The following is a 23,614-nucleotide window of genomic DNA, read 5'->3' on the forward strand; positions in this document are numbered from 1 at the left end:
GCTCCCAGCCCCGCTCCCTCCGGGCTCCTCACTATCAGGGACAGCTCCCGGCCCCGCTCCCTCCCGGCTCCTCACTATCAGGGGGCAGCTCCCAGCCCCGCTCCCTCCGGGCTCCTCACTATCAGGGACAGCTCCCGGCCCCGCTCCCTCCCGGCTCCTCACTATCAGGGACAGCTCCCGGCCTTGCTCCCTCCCGGCTCCTCACTATCAGGGACAGCTCCCGGCTCCGCTCCCTCCCGGCTCCTCACTATCAGGGGGCAGCTCCCGGCCCCGCTCCCTCCCGGCTCCTCACTATCAGGGGCAGCTCCCGGCCCCGCTCCCTCCGGGCTCCTCACTATCAGGGGCAGCTCCTGGCCCCGCTCCGATCTCTCCCGGCCCCGCTCCCTCCCGGCTCCTCACTATCAGGGGCAGCTCCCGGCCCCGCTCCCTCCCGGCTCCTCACTATCAGGGGGCAGCTCCCGGCCCCGCTCCCTCCCGGCTCCTCACTATCAGGGGCAGCTCCCGGCCCCGCTCCCTCCCGGCTCCTCACTATCAGGGGGCAGCTCCCGGTCCCGCTCCCTCCGGGCTCCTCACTATCAGGGGGCAGCTCCCGGTCCCGCTCCCTCCGGGCTCCTCACTATCAGGGGGCAGCTCCCGCTCCCTCCCGGCCCCGCTCTCCCTCCCGCACTCACCGCCGCTGTTTCTGTCTCTTTCTCTGACTCGTCGTCTCCCAACAGTTAATTTTAAACTGAGGCGCCGCGCGGTCACGTGGTGTACATGACGTTAGATCACGTGCCGTCGGGAGTGGAGTGCAGTGGGAGAGGCCTACTTCCTGTTTACCGGCGCCATATTGGTGCTCCCGGAAGTTGTTTCTTGGAGGCGGTAAGATGGCGGATGAGGACGAAGATCAGCCGGTGAGCGGAATAAAGGGGTGACAATGTTGGTTTCTTGTGTTTCTGTATGTGCTGCAGTCTGTCTGTAGAACCATAAGTCTCAGCATGTCTCTTCCGTCGGTTTTCTGCACGTGTGGTGATTGTTTTCCTCTGACTTCTAATCACTTTCTTTGTAGTTTGAGGAGGAGACTGACGACCCGGCGGGAGGAACGGAGGGCGGCGGAGGGCGCAGGAAGCGGCTGTTCTCCAAAGAGCGTAAGTGCGCACTGTCTCCCCCGTGCTCTGCTGGATGGTGGCGCTGAGAACTACAAGTCCCAGCATGCTCCTGTGTGGTAATGCTTTATGGCAGTGCTGTGACACCGGCCACCTGTGCGACACTTTGGTCTTCCCAGCGCTGCCATAAAGCACAGACCAGGGCTGCTCCCATCGTCCTGCTCTGAGGCGTGCTGGGAGTTGTAGTTCCCCCCAGCTGGCGGTGTAGACCCCATGTTATATATCCTGCCTGTATCCGTAGAGCCGGAGTCTCCACCGCTCACCGCCATCTCTTCTCCGCAGTCCGGTGTATGATGTACGGCTTCGGGGACGATCAGAATCCCTACACCGAGTCTGTGGACATCCTGGAAGATCTGGTGATCGAGTTCATCACAGAGATGGTGAGGACACGGCTGCGGGGGGCCGCGGGGTGCGGCAGATGGGGGTGCAGAGCTCTTCAGATGGGGGGGCCGTGGGGTGCGGAGCTCGGCTGAAGGGGGGCCGCAGGATGCAGAACATTCTGGGGGTGAGCTGTGCTGGCGGGTGCAGAGCATTCAGGGGTGAGCTGTGCTAGCGGGTGCAGAGTATTCTGGGGGTGAGCTGTGCTGGCGGGTGCAGAGCATTCTGGGGGTGAGCTGTGCTGGCGGGTGCAGAGCATTCTGGGGGTGAGCTGTGCTGGCGGGTGGAGAGCATTCTGGGGGTGAGCTGTGCTGGCGGGTGCAGAGTATTCTGGGGGTGAGCTGTGCTGGCGGGTGCAGAGTATTCTGGGGGTGAGCTGTGCTGGCGGGTGCAGAGTATTCTGGGGGTGAGCTGTGCTGGCGGGTGCAGAGTATTCTGGGGGTGAGCTGTCCTGGCGGGTGCAGAGTATTCTGGGGGTGAGCTGTGCTGGCGGGTGCAGAGCATTCAGGGGTGAGCTGTGCTAGCGGGTGCAGAGTATTCTGGGGGTGAGCTGTGCTGGCGGGTGGAGAGCATTCTGGGGGTGAGCTGTGCTGGCGGGTGCAGAGCATTCTGGGGGTGAGCTGTGCTGGCGGGTGCAGAGCATTCTGGGGGTGAGCTGTGCTGGCGGGTGGAGAGCATTCTGGGGGTGAGCTGTGCTGGCGGGTGCAGAGTATTCTGGGGGTGAGCTGTGCTGGCGGGTGCAGAGTATTCTGGGGGTGAGCTGTGCTGGCGGGTGCAGAGTATTCTGGGGGTGAGCTGTCCTGGCGGGTGCAGAGTATTCTGGGGGTGAGCTGTCCTGGCGGGTGCAGAGTATTCTGGGGGTGAGCTGTGCTGGCGGGTGCAGAGCATTCTGGGGGTGAGCGGTGCTGGCGAGTGCTGACATTTATCTATAACCCGTGGCTACTGGCGCTTTCTGCTACCTGCGCGGGTGGAGGCGACGTCTGCGCAGTGAATATTCCCCACCTGCCTGTAGTGATGTTACTGAGGCCTCCTGTAGATTCCGGCTCCAGGGAGGGATCGGCCCACATAGAATATGACTGAATCATCCAGATTTGTGGCTGTTCCCTGTGGGGTGCGCTGTGTACGGGGGGTAATGAGATTTGGGGGCATCTACATACACAGTGCGACTCGTACACCCCGGGGCCGTCCTCCAGGGCCGGACTGGGACTAACATTCAGCCCTGGCATTTGTAGTTACACAGGCCCACTTGTCACATGGTGACTGTATAATATCTTTGTACACTTGTAGGTTACAAGAAGTTAGGGGAGTGTAACCCAACTATATAACATATAATCACAGCTGTATCCAGCATTACAGCTCGGTCCTATTTATGGCTTTTAGTTGCAGTACCAAGAAAAGCCGCACATACACCTACATAACTGGATCTCGTAGATAATGAAGGGATTGTGGAACCTCATTCTGATGCTCCATAAACTTTGCCTACAGCCACTTTTGGTTCCGCTGCGCAGCACAAGACCCGGTGACTCTGAAGAGCAAAGACATCAATAGAATGTAATACAGCCCCCCCCCCCATAGAATGTAATACAGCCCCCCCCATAGAATGTAATACAGCCCCCCCCATAGAATGTAATACAGCCCCCCCCCATAGAATGTAATACAGCCCCCCCCATAGAATGTAATACAGCCCCCCCCCATAGAATGTAATACAGCCCCCCCCCATAGAATGTAATACAGCCCCCCCCCATAGAATGTAATACAGCCCCCCCCCATAGAATGTAATACAGCCCCCCCCATAGAATGTAATACAGCCCCCCCATAGAATGTAATACAGCCCCCCCATAGAATGTAATACAGCCCCCCCCATAGAATGTAATACAGCCCCCCCCATAGAATGTAATACAGCCCCCCCCATAGAATGTAATACAGCCCCCCCATGAATGTAATACAGCCCCCCCTAGAATGTAATACAGCCCCCCCTAGAATGTAATACAGCCCCCCCCTAGAATGTAATACAGCCCCCCCCTAGAATGTAATACAGCCCCCCCATAGAATGTAATACAGCCCCCCCCATAGAATGTAATACAGCCCCCCCATAGAATGTAATACAGCCCCCCCATAGAATTTAATACAGCCCCCCCCATAGAATGTAATACAGCCCCCCCATAGAATGTAATACAGCCCCCTCATAGAATGTAATACAGCCCCCCCCATAGAATGTAATACAGCCCCCCCCATAGAATGTAATACAGCCCCCCATAGAATGTAATACAGCCCCCCCCTAGAATGTAATACAGCCCCCCTAGAATGTAATACAGCCCCCCCTAGAATGTAATACAGCCCCCCCATTAGAATGTAATACAGCCCCCCCATAGAATGTAATGCAGCACAGCCCCCATAGAATGTAATGCAGCACAGCCCCCATAGAATGTAATACAGCCCCCCCATAGAATGTAATACAGCCCCCCCATTAGAATGTAATACAGCCCCCCCATTAGAATGTAATACAGCCCCCCCATAGAATGTAATACAGCCCCCCATAGAATGTAATACAGCCCCCCCATAGAATGTAATACAGCCCCCCCATAGAATGTAACACAGCCCCCCATAGAATGTAACACAGCCCCCCCATAGAATGTAACACAGCCCCCCCATAGAATGTAATACAGCCCCCCCCATAGAATGTAATACAGCCCCCCATAGAATGTAATACAGCCCCCCATAGAATGTAATACAGCCCCCCCATAGAATGTAATACAGCCCCCCCTAGAATGTAATACAGCCCCCCCTAGAATGTAATACAGCCCCCCCCCTAGAATGTAATACAGCCCCCCTAGAATGTAATACAGCCCCCCTAGAATGTAATACAGCCCCCCTAGAATGTAATACAGCCCCCCTAGAATGTAATACAGCCCCCCTAGAATGTAATACAGCCCCCCCATTAGAATGTAATACAGCCCCCCCATTAGAATGTAATACAGCCCCCCCATAGAATGTAATACAGCCCCCCCCATAGAATGTAATGCAGCACAGCCCCCATAGAATGCAATACAGCCCCCCCATTAGAATGTAATACAGCCCCCCCATTAGAATGTAATACAGCCCCCCCATTAGAATGTAATACAGCCCCCCCATTAGAATGTAATACAGCCCCCCCATTAGAATGTAATACAGCCCCCCCATTAGAATGTAATACAGCCCCCCCATAGAATGTAATACAGCCCCCCCATAGAATGTAATACAGCCCCCCCATAGAATGTAATACAGCCCCCCCATAGAATGTAATACAGCCCCCCCATAGAATGTAATACAGCCCCCCCATAGAATGTAATACAGCCCCCCCATAGAATGTAATACAGCCCCCCCATAAGAATGTAATACAGCCCCCCATAAGAATGTAATGCAGCCCCCCCATTAGAATGTAATGGAGCCCCCCCATTAGAATGTAATGCAGCCCCCCCATAGAATGTAATGCAGCCCCCCCATAGAATGTAATGCAGCCCCCCCATAGAATGTAACACAGCCCCCCCATAGAATGTAACACAGCCCCCCCATAGAATGTAACACAGCCCCCCCATAGAATGTAACACAGCCCCCCCATAGAATGTAATACAGCCCCCCCATAGAATGTAATACAGCCCCCCCATAGAATGTAATACAGCCCCCCCCATAGAATGTAATACAGCCCCCCCATAGAAGGTAATACTGCCCCCCCCCGTAGAATGTAATACTGCCCCCCCCGTAGAATGTAATACAGCCCCCCCGTAGAATGTAATACAGCCCCCCCCATAGAATGTAATACAGCCCCCCCATAGAATGTAATACAGCCCCCCCCATAGAATGTAATACAGCCCCCCCCATAGAATGTAATACAGCCCCCCCCATAGAATGTAATACAGCCCCCCCATAGAATGTAATACAGCCCCCCCATAGAATGTAATACAGCCCCCCCATAGAATGTAATACAGCCCCCCCATAGAATGTAATGTAGCGCCCCCCCATAGAATGTAATACAGCCCCCCCCCCCCATAGAATGTAATGTAGCGCCCCCCCCCCCCCCCCCCCCCAATAGCCCTACAATCCTGCTCCTGGCTCCAGTCTCAGGGGCCGCAGTCTGCCCGGCACACAGCAGGTACGTGATGATATCATCGTGCACCCGCAGTGTCAGAGGCAGAGCGGGGAATAATGGGAGAGGGAGATCAGCAGACGCTCTCTCCTCCATCATTGCATTCAACTAGTAGAATGCAAATAGTTGAAATAGTTGAATGTGGGGCGCTGGCGGGGGGAGTAGGCCCAGTGGCAGAGCGTGCGGGGACCGAGCGCCCCACTACTGCCACCGACCTTCTGGCACTTGCCAGAAGTGCCCGATGGCCAGTCCGGCCCCGCCGTCCTCCCTGCTGCGCCCCTGCTGCTGTTGTGGCATTTAGGAAGCATAAGAGCCTGGATTTGAGGAGCGGTCTCTGGCACTGAGGGGGGTGCAGGGCAATGATGGACCCTGATGCTCAGTGCTGGGGGTGGAGGTCTCCGCAGCAGCCGCTTCTGTCTCCTGATTCTACTCTTCTTCTTCCAGACCCATAAAGCCATGTCTATCGGGCGGCAGGGCCGGGTGCAGGTGGAGGACATCGTCTTCCTGATCCGGAAGGACCCACGCAAGTTTGCAAGAGTGAAGGATCTACTGACCATGAATGAGGAGCTGAAGAGGGCGAGGAAGGCCTTCGACGAAGCCAATTATGGCTCCTAGTGACTCTGCCTGCTCTGTGGGGGCGGGGCTCTGCCTGCTCTGCGGGGGCGGGGCTCTGTGGCTTCATTATAGTAACAAGGTCATAATTTTTTTTTTTAATTATTATTTAAATGTTCTGTAAAACAAAAAAAAATAAATCCCTTTTTTACACCTCGGTGCTGGAGGACTCTGGTTTCTTTAGAGACGTTCCGCGCTGCAGCAGCAGCAGGAGGTCGGGCGACGGTTCATCTGTATGACGAGTAGATCAGTAGTTTGAGCCTCGGGCTGAAGAGCAGATGATGCTTCTGTGGAGCTGCAGTGTCGCCACTGCCGCGCTTAGTTTATGTGTGAGCAGTTGTGCAGTGTTATCACTGGCTGTCCAGCGTCCAATAAGCTTCAGGCGGCTTCTGTTCTGCCCCCATGCTCTACACTGCAGCTCTGATTGATTCTATTGGCTCCTGTACACATTGAGCTCACGTCCATTGTACAGAGAACAGTGATTGTCAGCTGTTGGCCCCCCTCTGTGGCGCCGGGCCCCCCTCTGTGGCGCCGGGCCCCCCTCTGTGGCGCCGGGCCCCCCTCTGTGGCGCCGGGCCCCCCTCTGTGGCGCCGGGCCCCCCTCTGTGGCGCCGGGCCCCCCTCTGTGGCGCCGGGCCCCCCTCTGTGGCGCCGGGCCCCCCTCTGTGGCGCCGGGCCCCCCTCTGTGGCGCCGGGCCCCCCTCTGTGGCGCCGGGCCCCCCTCTGTGGCGCCGGGCCCCCTGCTGCCTGTGGCGCCGGGCCCCCCCTCTGTGGGGATGGGGGCTGCTGCTGCCTCTGTGGTGTTGGGGGCCCTCTGTGGTGTGGGGGGGCCCTGCTGCCTGTGGTGCGGGGGGCCCTGCCGCCTCTTCTCTACTCTCCTGTGACCTCTGCACTTTCTGGATTTCCCTCTGATGCTTACACTACCTAAACTGAACCAGCAGGTGGCGCCCTGACAGCAGTTAACATTACGCTGCTGTGCGCTCTTTCCACCAGGCGGTGGCGCTCGCTGCCTCTGGCCGAGTTCTCCCATGCGATGTCGTGTTGGTGACAGCAGGCGGCGCTGTTTCCTCTGCTTTTGTACTGGCGATGACACTGAATGTAACACACAAACGACTGCGATCACTGCTCTCTGTATGAGGATTAAAAGATGAAGGTTAATCTCTGGGAGTACCATGATGGCGGATCTTGGTCTACAGAGCCGGGGAGTACTAAGATGGCGTCCGCTACAGGAGCCGCGGAGGGTCAAAGCGCGTGTCCTGCGTCTGTCATTAGACGAGCCCTTACCAGAAGCGTCCGTGGGGTTCGGCCACTGCGCATGCGCACTTGCCTCACACGCAGGACTAATACCGGCGGCGGCGGAGGGCCTGACACCGGAGACAGCGGCTACCGAGCAGGACAGCGGCAGCAGCGGAGCCAGGAGACCCCGGAGGAGGCAGCAGGTGAGCGGCGAGGCCCGTGTTCTCCCGGTGGGATCCTCCGGGCCGGTGCAGACCGAGCGTCCCCGGGAGTGCGGCATTACCGCGGTATACCGGCTGCCTCAGTGTCCTGCGATCCCTGTGCGGTATTACCGCTGTGTGTACAGGGCTCTGCCACCAGTATTATTATTATTGGTCCTTCGTCTTGTGTTTACAGTGATGTTTCCTGTTTTCGTTTTTATATAAATATTTCTATGACTTTCCTAGAATCTTCCGTTATCTGCGTCTCTCCGGTTTGTCCCTTTCTCCTCCCGGTACGAGGTCGCGGCTTTTTGCTTTTGTCATTTTCATATTTTCTCATCTTTGTATTTTTTTTAATTTCTTCATGATACAAAAAATCAGGTGAAAATCTTATTATTTATTTACCTTCCAGGAAGCAGTCAGGACACAGGTGTCGTCATGGTAACTGTATATTGTGTACATGTGGGCCCCAGCAGGGCCGCACCCCGTGACCCCCGATGCTTGGCTGCTGGGGGGTAACGCTACTGATGTGCTATGGCGCAGACACCGGAGTACACACAGGGGGTCTTCAGTCACCCCCGCTGCAGGAGACCATCGGCTCCATGTATGGGGCGGCAATCGCCCGCACTGTATTGTGGGAGCCCATCGCCCGCACTGTAGGGGGCCAATCACCCTTGCTATATGGGGGACATTGGCCCACACTGTATGGGGGCAGGCACGGAGCGTGAAACCTGCGCAGAGCGGCCCCTGCACGTGCCCTGGTCTGGGGCTGTTCCCATTGGTCCCACATAGTATACATAAGCGACTGTGATGATCCCTTTAAGGGCTCCTCGCAGGTTAAAACCCTGCTCTGCCGCCAGCACTCTGGAGCGGAGCGTACGGCCGCACAGCAATACATGGAGCTGCACGCTCCGCTCGGGAGTGCCGGCGGCAGAGCAGGGTTTTAACCTGCGAGACTCGGACGTATGTCTCGCAAGTGAGAAGGAGCCCTAAGTCTGATAAGTGTGCGGAAGCATCCCTCTAATCCGCCATGACTGGACCGCTCCTCCTGGATTATCAGATGCTCGGGTCACACAAGCGCTGGAGCGTTGCGCCATTTTCTGGTGGGAGGAGGGATGTCAGGGCTTACACCTGCTCAATGGTTCTGCAGCTGCCATTAGTTTTGCTTTTTGGCAATGCCGCAAAGTTGGGCGACAAATAAGGTGAAATCTGCATTTTCCACACCGCCAGCCCCCCTAAGAAAACAACACAATTTCATGCAATAACAAAAAAGCTAAAAAAAGTGAAAGTTTACAGTAAATGAGGATGTTCCCTCCGGGCCCCCGTCTTTAACAGCGCAGACATGGCGGACCTGGAGACAGTGCAGCAGACACATTAATGGAGGACCTGGAGACGGTGCAGCAGACACATTAATGGCGGACCTGGAGACGGTGCAGCAGACACATTAATGGAGGACCTGGAGACAGTGCAGCAGACACATTAATGGCAGACCTGGAGACGGTGCAGCAGACACATTAATGGCGGACCTGGAGACGGTGCAGCAGACACATTAATGGCGGACCTGGAGACGGTGCAGCAGACACATTAATGGCGGACCTGGAGACGGTGCAGCAGACACATTAATGGAGGACCTGGAGACGGTGCAGCAGACACATTAATGGCGGACCTGGAGACGGTGCAGCAGACACATTAATGGAGGACCTGGAGACGGTGCAGCAGACACATTAATGGCGGACCTGGAGACGGTGCAGCAGACACATTAATGGAGGACCTGGAGACGGTGCAGCAGACACATTAATGGCGGACCTGGAGACGGTGCAGCAGACACATTAATGGCGGACCTGGAGACGGTGCAGCAGACACATTAATGGCGGACCTGGAGACGGTGCAGCAGACACATTAATGGCGGACCTGGAGACGGTGCAGCAGACACATTAATGGCGGACCTGAAGATTGTGCAGCAGACACATTAATGGCGGACTTGGAGACTTATTTTCTCAGGATTTCTACATCCCCCCCCCACCATTAGAGTTTTAAAGTAAAGCAAAAAAAAAAAACTTGAGCCCATGTGTCCATAGTGAGTATCTGAGCTCTCTGTATCCATCGCTGTAATCTGACAGTTGTATGTAGTGAGTATCTGAGCTCTCTGTATCCATCGCTGGAATCTGACAGTTCTATGTAGCGAGTATCTGAGCTCTCTGTATCCATCGCTGGAATCTGACAGTTCTATGTAGCGAGTATCTGAGCCCTCTGTATCCATCGCTGCAGTCTGACAGTTGTATGTAGCGAGTATCTGAGCTCTGTGTATCCATCGCTGCAGTCTGACAGTTCTATGTAGCGAGTATCTGAGCTCTCTGTATCCATCGCTGCAGTCTGACAGTTCTATGTAGCGAGTATCTGAGCTCTCTGTATCCATCGCTGTAATCTGGCAGTTCTGTGTAGCGAGTATCTGAGCTCTCTGTATCCATCGCTGGAATCTGACAGTTCTATGTAGTGAGTATCTGAGCTCTCTGTATCCATCGCTGGAAGCTGACAGTTCTATGTAGTGAGTATCTGAGCTCTCTGTATCCATCGCTGGAGTCTGACAGTTCTATGTAGTGAGTATCTGAGCTCTCTGTATCCATCTGTATCTGAGTCCGGGTCCAGTAATCCCCCAAATTCCAGGCTCCTTATTTCTACCACATTAATAATCCTCTTAGTCAGGAGCCGGAGCTGACGCGACTGTGAGACTCCTCCAATTCAGGAAACACGGCGACTTCTGCAAAATAATCCGTCCAATAATCCAGAATACCTGATAATCCAGCACCGGCCACGTCACATTTCACTGTAAGGGCTCTTTTCCATTTGCGAGAAACACGGCCAAGTCTTGCAGGTGAAAACCAAGCTGTGGCGCCGGCACTCCAGAGCGGAGCGTGCGGCCGCATAGCAACACATGGAGCCACACGCTCCGCTCCAAAGTGCCGGCGCCAGAGCTTGGTTTTCACATGCGAGACACAGACGTTTATCTCGCAAGTGGAAAGGAGCCCTAAAGCCTCGTTTCAAAATATTCTTATGTTCCTGTGTCACAGATTTTCTCCACCCAGCAGTTTTTCTCCATTACCCACATCCAGCCCCTTTCTCTGTCCATTTGGTGGCTCATCCAGGCATTCCTTCCATCTTCAGCTCCTCGGGGGTGGGGCTTACTGGTACAGATCCATTTTCAGCCAATCTGAGTGCAGTGTTCTCACATCTGACTATAACTGTACCGATGATGGACTGACATATTCACTGGTGGTCACGCCATGCCCGTGTGCGGCTTCTCAGGGGTTTTACTACAGCCCCGTCACATTGTAGCGCTTCCTGTCGGGCTCCTGACTGAGGGTGTGTGATCCCCGGGCAGTTACTGCAACCATGAGATACAGTGAGCAGATCCTGGGGCCTCGAGTCTCTGACAGCAGCAACAAAACAATGTAAACTCTCCAGAATCCGTACCTGGGTCATATATGAGATCAGAACAAGATCTGAGACTGCTCTGGAAATCCTGACAACTTCTAGTCATCCGTACAAGTCACAAGTCTATAACAGTAGTCAGAAGTGAGAACACAGACAGGATGATGAGAGCGAGAGCAGCGAGGCCGGTGATTAATAACCTGATCCTCCAAGGACCCGACCACAGAGACCAGCAGTGATCTCAGTCATCCCGCACCCCGGTGACCTCACGGGTTATTTATACCCCAGTGTATGACCAGGAATGGATGATGTCACCGGGAGCAGTGACATCACACCTCGATATACAGCAGCCTCCTGTCCATATCCAGGGTTCTAGCAGTTATATTCCTTTACATAAGGGCAGTATTATAGTAGTTATATTATTGTGTATACGGGCAGTATTATAGTTATATTCTTATGTATAGGAGCAGTATTATAGTAGTTATATTCTTGTACATAGGAGCAGCATTATAGTAGTTATATTCTTGTACATAGGGGCAGTATTATAGTAGTTATATAGTTATATTCTTGTACATAGGGGCAGTATTATAGTAGTTATATTCTTGTACATAGGGGGCAGTATTATAGTAGTTATATTCTTGTACATAGGAGCAGTATTATAGTAGTTATATTCTTGTACATAGGGGGCAGTATTATAGTAGTTATATTCTTGTACATAGGGGCAGTATTATAGTAGTTATATTCTTGTACATAGGGGCAGTATTATAGTAGTTATATTCTTCTACATAGGACCAGTATTATAGTAGTTATATTCTTGTACATAGGGGGCAGTATTATAGTAGTTATATTCTTGTACATAGGGGCAGTATTATAGTAGTTATATTCTTGTATATAGGAGCAGTATTATAGTAGTTATATTCTTGTACATAGGAGCAGTATTATAGTAGTTATATTCTTGTACATAGGGGCAGTATTATAGTAGGTATATTCTTGTACATAGGGGCAGTATTATAGTAGTTATATTCTTGTACATAGGGGCAGTATTATAGTAGTTATATTCTTGTACATAGGGGCAGTATTATAGTAGTTATATTCTTGTACATAGGAGCAGTATTATAGTAGTTATATTCTTGTACATAGGAGCAGTATTATAGTAGTTATATTCTTGTACATAGGGGCAGTATTATAGTAGTTATATTCTTGTACATAGGAGCAGTATTATAGTAGTTATATTCTTGTACATAGGAGCAGTATTATAGTAGTTATATTCTTGTACATAGGGGCAGTATTATAGTAGTTATATTCCTGTACATGGGAGCAGGATTATAGTAGTTATATTCTTGTACATGGGAGCAGTATTATAGTAGTTATATTCTTGTACATAGGAGCAGTATTATAGTAGTTATATTCTTGTACATAGGAGCAGTATTATAGTAGTTATATTCTTGTACATAGGGGCAGTATTATAGTAGGTATATTCTTGTACATAGGGGCAGTATTATAGTAGTTATATTATTGTACATAGGGGCAGTATTATAGTAGTTATATTCTTGTACATAGGAGCAGTATTATAGTAGTTATATTCTTGTACATAGGGGCAGTATTATAGTAGTTATATTCTTGTACATAGGGGCAGTATTATAGTAGTTATATTCTTGTACATAGGAGCAGTATTATAGTAGTTATATTCTTGTACATAGGAGCAGTATTATAGTAGTTATATTCTTGTACATAGGGGCAGTATTATAGTAGTTATATTCTTGTACATAGGAGCAGTATTATAGTAGTTATATTCCTGTACATAGGAGCAGTATTATAGTAGTTATATTCTTGTACATAGGGGCAGTATTATAGTAGTTATATTCCTGTACATGGGAGCAGGATTATAGTAGTTATATTCTTGTACATGGGAGCAGTATTATAGTAGTTATATTCTTGTACATAGGAGCAGTATTATAGTAGTTATATTCTTGTACATAGGGAGCAGTATTATAGTAGTTATATTCTTGTACATAGGGGCAGTATTATAGTAGTTATATTCTTGTACATAGGGGCAGTATTATAGTAGTTATATTCTTGTACATAGGGGCAGTATTATAGTAGTTATATTCTTGTACATAGGAGCAGTATTATAGTAGTTATATTCTTGTACATAGGAGCAGTATTATAGTAGTTATATTCTTGTACATAGGGGCAGTATTATAGTAGTTATATTCTTGTACATAGGAGCAGTATTATAGTAGTTATATTCTTGTACATAGGAGCAGTATTATAGTAGTTATATTCTTGTACATAGGGGCAGTATTATAGTAGTTATATTCCTGTACATGGGAGCAGGATTATAGTAGTTATATTCTTGTACATGGGAGCAGTATTATAGTAGTTATATTCTTGTACATAGGAGCAGTATTATAGTAGTTATATTCTTGTACATAGGGAGCAGTATTATAGTAGTTATATTATTGTACATAGGGGCAGTATTATAGTAGTTATATTCTTGTACATAGGAGCAGTATTATAGTAGTTATATTCTTGTACATAGGAGCAGTATTATAGTAGTTATATTCTTGTACATAGGGGCAGTATTATAGTAGTTATATTCCTGTACATAGGAGCAGGATTATAGTAGTTATATTCTTGTACATGGGAGCAGTATTATAGTAGTTATATTCTTGTACATAGGGAGCAGTATTATAGTAGTTATATTATTGTACATAGGGGCAGTATTATAGTAGTTATATTCTTGTACATAGGGAGCAGTATTATAGCAGTTATATTCTTGTACATAGGGGAAGTATTATAGAAGTTATATTCTTGTACATAGGGGCAGTATTACAGTAGTTATATTCTTATACATAGAGGCAGTATTATAGTTGTTATATTCTTGTACATAGGGGCAGTATTATAGTAGTTATATTCTTGTACATAGGAGCAGTATTATAGTAGTTATATTCTTGTACATAGGGGCAGTATTATAGTAGTTATATTCTTGTATATAGGAGCAGTATTATAGTAGTTATATTCTTGTACATAGGGGAAGTATTATAGAAGTTATATTCTTGTACATAGGAGCAGTATTATAGTAGTTATATTCTTGTACATAGGGGAAGTATTATAGTAGTTATATTCTTGTATATAGGAGCAGTATTATAGTAGTTATATTCTTGTACATAGGGGAAGTATTATAGTAGTTATATTCTTGTACATAGGGGCAGTATTATAGTAGTTATATTGTACATAGGGGCAGTATTATAGTAGTTATATTCTTGTACATAGGAGCAGTATTATAGTAGTTATATTGTACATAGGGGCAGTATTATAGTAGTTATATTCTTCTACACAGGGAGCAGTATTATAGTAGTTATATTCTTGTACATAGGGGCAGTATTATAGTAGATATATTCTTGTACTTAGGGGCAGTATTATAGTAGTTATATTCCTGTACATAGGAGCAGTATTATAGTAGTTATATTCCTGTACATAGGAGCAGTATTATAGTAGTTATATTCTTGTATATAGGGGGAAGTATTATAGTAGTTATATTCTTGTATATAGGGGGCAGTATTATAGTAGTTATATTCTTGTATATAGGAGCAGTATTATAGTAGTTATATTCTTGTACATAGGGGAAGTATTATAGTAGTTATATTCTTGTACATAGGAGCAGTATTATAGTAGTTATATTCTTGTACATAGGAGCAGTATTATTGTAGTTATATTCCTGTACATAGCGGCAGTATTATAGTAGTCATATTCTTGTACATAGGAGCAGTATTATAGTAGTTATATTCTTGTACATAGGAGCAGTATTATAGTAGTTATCTTCCTGTACATAGGAGCAGTATTATAGAAGTTATATTCTTGTACATAGGGGCAGTATTATAGTAGTTATATTCCTGTACATAGGAGCAGTATTATAGTAGTTATATTCTTGTACATAGGAGCAGTATTATAGTAGTTATATTCTTGTACATAGGGGCAGTATTATAGTAGTTATATTCTTGTATATAGGAGCAGTATTATAGTAGTTATATTCTTGTATATAGGAGCAGTATTATAGTAGTTATATTCTTGTACATAGGAGCAGTATTATAGTAGTTATATTCTTGTACATAGGAGCAGTATTATAGTAGTTATATTCTTGTACATAGGAGCAGTATTATAGTAGTTATATTCCTGTACATAGGAGCAGTATTATAGTAGTTATATTCTTGTACATAGGAGCAGTATTATAGAAGTTATATTCTTGTGCGGTGTCTGCGCTCTATATCTACAGTGGCATGTAAGTTTGTGCACCCCTGGTCCAAATTACTTTTATTGTGAACAATTAAGCAAGTTGAAGATGAAATGATCTGTGTATTTTAGGTCCCCCAAAAGTCTAATTGCGTGATGACATTTGGGTCACCAGAGCGAGCAAACTTGTTGCACCATGCTAAAATCCTGGTGTATCAAGCTTGTGCGTCAGTGCAAAAGCTAACCGGTTATGAAGCATAGCAATGCTCGTGCATTGCTATGCTTTATAAGCATTCTTTAAAAAAGTGAAATTCCCATAGCGGAACTACGGCAAATAAAAAAAGTAAAAAAAAAAATTGTAAAAATATGTTGAACACAGTCACTAAATAATAAACAAAAAATCAAATATATTGTACATATTAATATTTTTATGAAAAAAATAATCAAAAGTACACACAGTATTGCCACGTCTGGAATGACCCGACCTATAAGGCCGGCGTCACATTAAACGTATGAAAAATCAGTCCGTTTCTCCCTGTCGAGAGTCACATGAGTGTTCGCCGTATGGTCACCCGTGTGTAATGCGTTTGCAATGCAATGATGCGATTTCCTTGTATCTATATGACATCCGTATGACATATGTATGGCTTTACATTTCTCACTACTTTTCCCCATTAAAGCCAATTGGTCACCTGCTATTGATTTGTTCATTCTGCCTCCCAGAGATCGCAGTAAGGCTCGGCGCACATTTATCCTTCTCTCTGCGTTGAGCTCTTACACCTGTGTTTCTGTGTAAATCTCTGAAGTACGTGATTCAGACGGAATCTCTGGCGGAAGATTCCCTATATTGAGGCAGATGGAGGCACTGTGGGCGCCATAGGACCTGTGATCTGGCGGTGTCCGTCTTTTTAGGAATGCATTAAAGCGACGTTGGCCACAGTTTTGTGCACTATTGAAAAGCAGGACACCGCTGAACAGAGGCCATATGGAGTCCAGAGTAACTCTGCTGCCTCATTATAGTGAGTGGATCCCTCAGGGGTTTCATCTGAATCACATCACTAGATGGAAATCCCAAAGTAAGTGCTCAGCGTAGAGTGCAGGATAAATGTGATCCTAAATGTTATGTAAACTGTTCCCATTGTGTGGTGTCAATATAATCACTGCACCCCTGGATGAATTCATTGAGATCTGTAGTTTGTAATGTGGGGTCACTTTTGGGGGATTCTGCTGTTCTGGCTCCTTAGGGGTTCTCCCAATGTGTCATGGCACCCTCAAACAAATCCCCACAAAATCTGAACTCCAATATGGTGCTTCTTGCCTTCTGAGCTTTGCACTGTGCCCCCAATCAGTAGTTTTCCCCCACATATGATGTATCTGTGTACTCAGGAGAAATTGTACAACAAATTGTGTGGTGCAATTTTTCCAGTTACCCTTGGGAAAATGCCAAATTTGGGGCCAAAAACATTCTTGTGGGAACATTTTTTTTTATTTTCACTACTTTACTTTATAAACTTCTATGAAGCAGTTAGGGGTTCAAGGTGCTCACCACACATTTAGATATATTCCTCAAGGAGGTCTGTGTTTCCAAATTGGAGAGTACATCAGGGACTCTCCAAATGCAACATGGCGTCCGTTAGTGTTTCCAGCCAATTTTGACCTCCAAAAGTCAAATGGCTCTCATTCACTTCAGAACCCTGCCGTGCACCCAAACAGTTATTTCCCCCCACTTATGTGGTATCAGCGTACAGGAGAAAATGGACCCCACAATTTGTTCTACAAAAAAATTGAGGTTAAAAGAATATTTTTGTGGGAAAAATTATTATTTTTTTTTTATTTTCATCGCTTAACGTTATAAACTTTTGTGAAGCACCTGGGGGTTCAAGGTGCTCATCACACATCTAGATACATTCCTTGAGAGGTCTAGTTGTCAAAATGGTGTCACTTGTGGGGAGTTTCCACTGTTTAGCATATTAGGGGCTCTCCAAATTTAGAAAAGGTGTCCGCAAATTATTCCAGCAAGTTTTAAATTCTAAAAGTCAAACGGTGCTCCTTCCCTTCCGAGTTCTGCTGTGCACCCAAACAGTGGTTTTCCCCCACATATGGGGTATTAGCGTAGGATAAATTGCATGATGAAATTTCTACTTTTTACATGAAATACAATATGTCACGAAAAAACAATCTCATAATCAGTGGGATCCATTGAAGTGTTCTAGTGCTATAAACACAAAGTGACAGTGGTCAGAATTGTAAAATTTGACCTGCTCATGAAGGTGAAAACTGGGGAGTGAAAGGTTTAAAAATTACGAAAATGGCCCGATTCAAAAGTTTGTGCACCCTTAGGCTGGTTTCACACTTGCGTTTTGATCTGCAGCGTTTTACAGCTAAAAAATGTATGCGTTTTTTTTTTCTATACTTAACATTAAAAACGCATACTTTTTTTAGCATGCGTAATTTCTAGCGGCGTTTTTTTGCCGCAAAAAACGCATGCGTTTATTCGCGGCAAAAAAATGTATTGCTGTCTATGTAAACGCATGCGTTTTTAGGCACATGCGTTTGCTTGCGTTAAAAACGCATGCGTTTTTATAGAAAAACACAAGAAAACAAAAAAAACCCCAAGAAAACCCTAACCCTAACCCTTGGGTTACTAGGGATCCTAACCCTAACCCTAAGGTTAGGATCCCTAGTAACCCTAGGGACCCTAACCCTAGGGATCCTAACCATTAGGGTTAGGATCCTAACCCTTAGGGTTAGGGTTAGGATCCCTAGGGTAACGGTTAGGGTTAGGGTTAGGATCCCTAGTAACCCTAGGAATCCTAACCCTAACCCTAGGGATCCTAACCCTTAGGGTTAGGGTTAGGATCCTAACCCTTAGGGTTAGGATCCTAAGGGTTAGGGTTAGGATCCCTAGGGTTATGGCTAGGGTTAGGGTTAGGATCCCAAGGGTTAGGGGTAGGGTTAGGGTTTGGATCCCTAGGGTTATGGTTAGGGGTAGGGTTAGGGTTAGGGTTTGGATCCCTAGGGTTAGGGTTAGGGTTTGGATCCCTTTATCACCTTGATGGTGGGGGGTGGCTTATCAGTGACCTGGTGACCAGGACATTCTTCTAATAAAAAGCTACCCCTAACCCTAACCCTAGGGATCCTAACCCTAACCCTAGCTAATTCTATTAATAGTGGGTTTTCTAGTTGATTTTGATGATCGGCAGCTGTTACACACTTCCCAGCATGCGTTTCAAAAACACAAACGCAGGAAAAAACGCATGTAAACGCGTCAAAACGCCGCGGTTTTTTTTCTGCATGCAAAAACGCATGCGTCTAAAAAACGCAGCGTTTGCATGCGTTTACATGCGTTTTTTCACCACCTGCGTTTTTTTTTTTTTTAAACGCTGCAGATCAAAACGCAAGTGTGAATCTAGCCTTAGATATTTGTGTGCTCAGATGATTTTGACCGAGGTTTCAAACATTATCAACATGTTAGGGTTATTTTTCCTTCACCATCATCGTTAGGAAAGGCCAGGTGATGCAAGTTTCCCAGCTTTATAAAAAACCCATCCTCCTGTAACCTTCTGGCAAAAACCATTAGCCATGGATTCTTCTAAGCAGCGGCCGCGCACTCTGAAAATGAAAATGGTGGAGGCCCACAAAGCAGGAGAAGATGTAAGAAGATGGCAACACATTTCCAAGTTGTCCTTTCCTCAGTTTGAAATGTAATTAAGAAATGGCCGTTACCAGGAACAGTGGAGGTCAAGATAAGGTCTGGAAGACCAAGCAAAATTTCAGTGAGAGCTGCTCGTAGGATTGCTAGAGAGGCAAATCAGAGCACCCGCTTGGCTGCAAGAGACCTTCAGAAAGATTTTGCAGCCTCTGGAGTTGTGCTACATTGTTCTACTGTTCATACACATCTGCGCAAATATGGCCTTCATGGAAGTCATCAGAAGAAATCCTCTCCTGCGTCCTCACCATAAAAGTCAGCATCAGAAGTTTGCAAAAGAACATTTGTAGATTGTGAGCCTTCGCGGGCATGGTCGTCTCTCCTCCTGTTCCAGTCATGACTTGTACTTGTTTTTTAATATGTATTCCCTTATCACATGTAAAGCGCTATGGAATAATTAGTGCTGTAATAATAATCTAAACAAGCCTGATGCATTTTGGAAACAAGTCCTGTGGACCCATGAGGATAAAATAGAACTGTGTGGCCACAATGACCAAATGTCCCATGTGTGGAGAGAAGGGACACAGAATTTCAGGAGAAGAACATCTCGCCAACCATGAAGCCTGGAGATGGATCAATCATTCTTTGTGTTGTGTTGCAGCCATTGGCACGGGGAACATTTCACTGGTAGAGGGAAGAATGGATTCAATGACATTTCAACAACAAATTCTCTATGTAAACATAACATTATCTGTTAAAAAAGGCTGAAGGTGAGAAGAGGAAGAGGATGGCTTCTACAAATGGAGAATGATCCTAAACACACGTCACAGTCCACATTAGACCACCTCAAAAGGCGCAAGATGAAGGGTTTACAGTGGCCCTCACAGTCCCCTGATCTGAGCATCATTGAAAATCTGTGGCGAGACCTCACAATAGCAGAGGATGCAAGACGCCCCAGAAATCTCACAGAACGGGAGGAATTCTCCAAGGACAAACGGAGGAAAATCCCTCAAAGAAGAACTGAACGACTCTCGTCTGGCTGCTAGGGATGAGCGAGTGTGCTCGTTACTCGAGTTTTCCGAGTATTTTGGGCATGCTCGTAGATTGTGACTCTGCAGCTGCAATCTGTTAGACAACCTGAACACATGCAGGAATTGCCTGTTTGTTAGGGATTCCCCACATGTATTCAGGCTGTCTAGCAGCTGCGGAGTCAAAAACAATCTACAAGCACTACAAAATACTCGGAGACCACCCGAGCATGCTCAGGAAAACTCAAGCAGCGAGCACACTCGCTCATCACTACTGGCTACAAAAAGCGTTTACAAGATGTGATACTTGCAAAAGGGGGTGTTACTAGGTACTAACCATACATCGACCCAGTTTCCTTTTTTGTAATGTTTAGGCTATGTGCACACGTTCAGGATTTATTGCAGAAAATTCCTGAGAAAAACCTGAAATTTTCTGCAAGAAATCTGAAAAAAATCTGCATGCGTTTTTTGCGTGTTTTTACCACGTTTTTGGTGCGTTTTTTTCCGGACATTTCCCAATGCATTTTGTAGTGGGAAAGCCGCAAAATTAATGAACATGCTACGTTTTTTACCGCAATGCGTTTTTTTCAGGGAAAAAAACGCATCATGTGCACAAAAATTGCGGAATTCATTCTAAATGATGGGATGCTTAATGTATGCTTTTTTTTGTGTGGTTTTATAGCGTTTTTATAGCGAAAAAAAGCGAAAAATCAGCAACGTGTGCACACAGCCTTAAAATCTAATAGATTACAATGTATTTTTCATCTGTAACTTTAGGCCTTTTAGATCATTTCATCTTCCACTTGCTTAACTGTTCACAATAACAGTAATTCTGACCAGAGGTGCACAGACTTTTACATGCCACTGGAATAGATATATTCTTCTGTGTATGTATGTGGTCAGTAGTGGCACATTATTATTTTATATCACAATATTTCGTACTGTTCCTGGTGTGTTCTATATCTGCATGTAGCGATGTGTTGATTGCGGTGTGTAGCGTTGTTAGTTGCAGTGTGTTGGTTGAGGTGTGTTGGTTGCGGTGTGTAGCGGTGTGTTGGTTGAGGTGTGGCGGCGTGTTGGTTGCCGTGTGAGGTGGTGTGTTGGTTGAGGTTTGTGGTGGTGGGTTGGTTGCAGTGTGTAGCGGTGTGTTGGTTGCAGTGTGTTGGTTGCAGTGTGTATAGTGGTGTGTTGCTGCGTGAGGCGGTGTGTTGGTTGTGGTGTGTTGGTTGCAGTGTGTTAGTTGCGGTGAGGCGGTGTGTTGGTTGTACTGTGTAGCGGCGTGTTGGTTGCAATATGTTGGTTCCTGTGTGAGGCGGTGTGTTGGTTGCAGTGTAGCGGTGTGTTGGTTGCTGCGTGAGGCGATGTGTTGGTTGCAGTGTGTTGGTTGCTGCGTGAGGTGGTGTGTTGGTTGCAGTGTGTTGCGGTGTGTTGGTTGTGTGTTGGTTGCGGCATGTTGGTTGCTGTGTGTAGCGGTGTGTTGGTTGCAGTGTGTAGCGGTGTGTTTGCGGTGTGGTGGTTGCAGCATGTTGGTAGCTGTGTGTTGGTTGCGGTGTGTAGCGGTGTGTTGGTTGTGGCATGTTGGTTGCTGTATGTTGGTTGCGGCATGTTGGTTGCTGTGTGTTGGTTGCGGTGTGTTGGTTGCAGCATGTTGGTAGCTGTGTGTTGGTTGCGGTATGTTGGTTGCGGTGTGTTGGTAGCTGTGTGTTGGTTGCGGTGTGTAGCGGTGTGTTGGTTGCGGCATGTTGGTTGCGATGTGTAGCGGTGTGTTGGTAGTGGTGTGTTGGTAGCGGTGTTGTGTCTGGGTGCAGTCGTCTCTCGGCTCAGTGGAATCTGCTCTCCGGATATCGGTGAAGCTTTCTTCTCGTGCCCCCATTATTGTGAGTTGCTGTGTGGTGTATTGAGCTGATCTCTCATCCTCGGGGTCCACAGTCCCTGGTGCGGGATCTTCGCTGTCTCTCCAGTCCATTATGGCGGGTGAGATCTATGTAAATCCTGATAATCCCCCCGGGAGGCCGCTCCATCTGTCCCTGCGCCAGTGCTGACCGTGCTGCCACAATCTGTCGTATATCAGGTAATGACCTGATGTCCCGGGTCCTCCTCCTGTGGCAGCAGATGAGCGCTGGACGTCCCTGGTCGTCCTCCTGTGGCAGCAGGTGAGCGCTGGACATCCCGGGTCGTCCTCCTGTGGCAGCAGATGAGCGCTGGATGTCCCGGGTCGTCCTCCTGTGGCAGCAGGTGAGCGCTGGACATCCCGGGTCGTCCTCCTGTGGCAGCAGATGAGCGCTGGACGTCCCGGGTCGTCCTCCTGTGGCAGCAGGTGAGCGCTGGACATCCCGGGTCGTCCTCCTGTGGCAGCAGATGAGCGCTGGACGTCCCGGGTCGTCCTCCTGTGGCAGCAGATGAGCGCTGGACGTCGTCCCGAGTCGTCCTCCTGTGGCAGCAGGTGAGCGCCTGATGTCCCGGGTCGTCCTCTTGTGGCAGCAGGTGAGCACTGGATGTTGTCCCGGGTCGTCTTCCTGTGGCAGCAGGTGAGCGCTGGATGTCCCGGGTCGTCCTCCTGTGGCAGCAGGTGAGCGCTGGATGTCCCGGGTCATCCTCCTGTGGCAGCAGGTGAGCGCTGGATGTCCCGGGTCGTCCTCCTGTGGCAGCAGGTGAGCGCTGGACATCCCGGGTCGTCCTCCTGTGGCAGCAGATGAGCGCTGGACGTCCCTGGTCGTCCTCCTGTGGCAGCAGGTGAGCGCTGGACATCCCGGGTCGTCCTCCTGTGGCAGCAGATGAGCGCTGGATGTCCCGGGTCGTCCTCCTGTGGCAGCAGGTGAGCGCTGGACATCCCGGGTCGTCCTCCTGTGGCAGCAGATGAGCGCTGGACGTCCCGGGTCGTCCTCCTGTGGCAGCAGGTGAGCGCTGGACATCCCGGGTCGTCCTCCTGTGGCAGCAGATGAGCGCTGGACGTCCCGGGTCGTCCTCCTGTGGCAGCAGATGAGCGCTGGACGTCGTCCCGAGTCGTCCTCCTGTGGCAGCAGGTGAGCGCCTGATGTCCCGGGTCGTCCTCTTGTGGCAGCAGGTGAGCACTGGATGTTGTCCCGGGTCGTCTTCCTGTGGCAGCAGGTGAGCGCTGGATGTCCCGGGTCGTCCTCCTGTGGCAGCAGGTGAGCGCTGGATGTCCCGGGTCATCCTCCTGTGGCAGCAGGTGAGCGCTGGATGTCCCGGGTCGTCCTCCTGTGGCAGCAGGTGAGCGCTGGACATCCCGGGTCGTCCTCCTGTGGCAGCAGATGAGCGCTGGACGTCCCGGGTCGTCCTCCTGTGGCAGCAGGTGAGCGCTGGACATCCCGGGTCGTCCTCCTGTGGCAGCAGATGAGCGCTGGACGTCCCGGGTCGTCCTCCTGTGGCAGCAGATGAGCGCTGGACGTCGTCCCGAGTCGTCCTCCTGTGGCAGCAGGTGAGCGCCTGATGTCCCGGGTCGTCCTCTTGTGGCAGCAGGTGAGCACTGGATGTTGTCCCGGGTCGTCTTCCTGTGGCAGCAGGTGAGCGCTGGATGTCCCGGGTCGTCCTCCTGTGGCAGCAGGTGAGCGCTGGATGTC

At 48.7% G+C, this 23,614-nt stretch overlaps 3 protein-coding genes across 4 annotated transcripts in view; 2 read left to right on the plus strand and 1 right to left on the minus strand.

Moving 5' to 3' along the window:
* The window catches only part of NDC80 (NDC80 kinetochore complex component), a 24,308-nt gene extending 23,498 nt beyond the window's left edge, over positions 1-810 (minus strand). The window contains exon 1 of the mRNA XM_077293663.1: positions 672-810. The gene's annotated coding sequence lies outside the window, so the exon portion shown is untranslated. The remainder of the gene's footprint in view (positions 1-671) is intronic.
* TAF13 (TATA-box binding protein associated factor 13) lies at positions 766-6,415 on the plus strand. Of its 2 annotated transcripts, XM_077293665.1 has the most exons (5): positions 766-893; positions 1,049-1,127; positions 1,428-1,525; positions 6,091-6,277; positions 6,309-6,415. In XM_077293665.1, the coding sequence occupies exons 1-4, from the start codon at positions 867-869 to the stop codon at positions 6,259-6,261; spliced, it is 375 nt and encodes a 124-aa protein (XP_077149780.1). In that variant the 5' UTR covers positions 766-866; the 3' UTR covers positions 6,262-6,277; positions 6,309-6,415. The 2 variants fall into 2 exon arrangements, with proteins under 2 accessions (XP_077149780.1, XP_077149779.1); XM_077293664.1 differs by having other exon boundaries at positions 767-893; positions 6,091-6,415.
* Positions 6,416-7,336: 921 nt separating this feature from the next.
* Positions 7,337-23,614, plus strand: part of KPNA1 (karyopherin subunit alpha 1) — a 53,090-nt gene continuing 36,812 nt past the window's right edge. The window contains exon 1 of the mRNA XM_077293666.1: positions 7,337-7,697. Within this exon, the coding sequence (XP_077149781.1) occupies positions 7,406-7,697 (292 nt within the window). The 5' untranslated portion in view covers positions 7,337-7,405. The remainder of the gene's footprint in view (positions 7,698-23,614) is intronic.

Source organism: Ranitomeya variabilis, chromosome 3 (assembly GCF_051348905.1).
Source record: "Ranitomeya variabilis isolate aRanVar5 chromosome 3, aRanVar5.hap1, whole genome shotgun sequence".
Lineage (NCBI taxonomy): Eukaryota > Metazoa > Chordata > Amphibia > Anura > Dendrobatidae > Ranitomeya > Ranitomeya variabilis.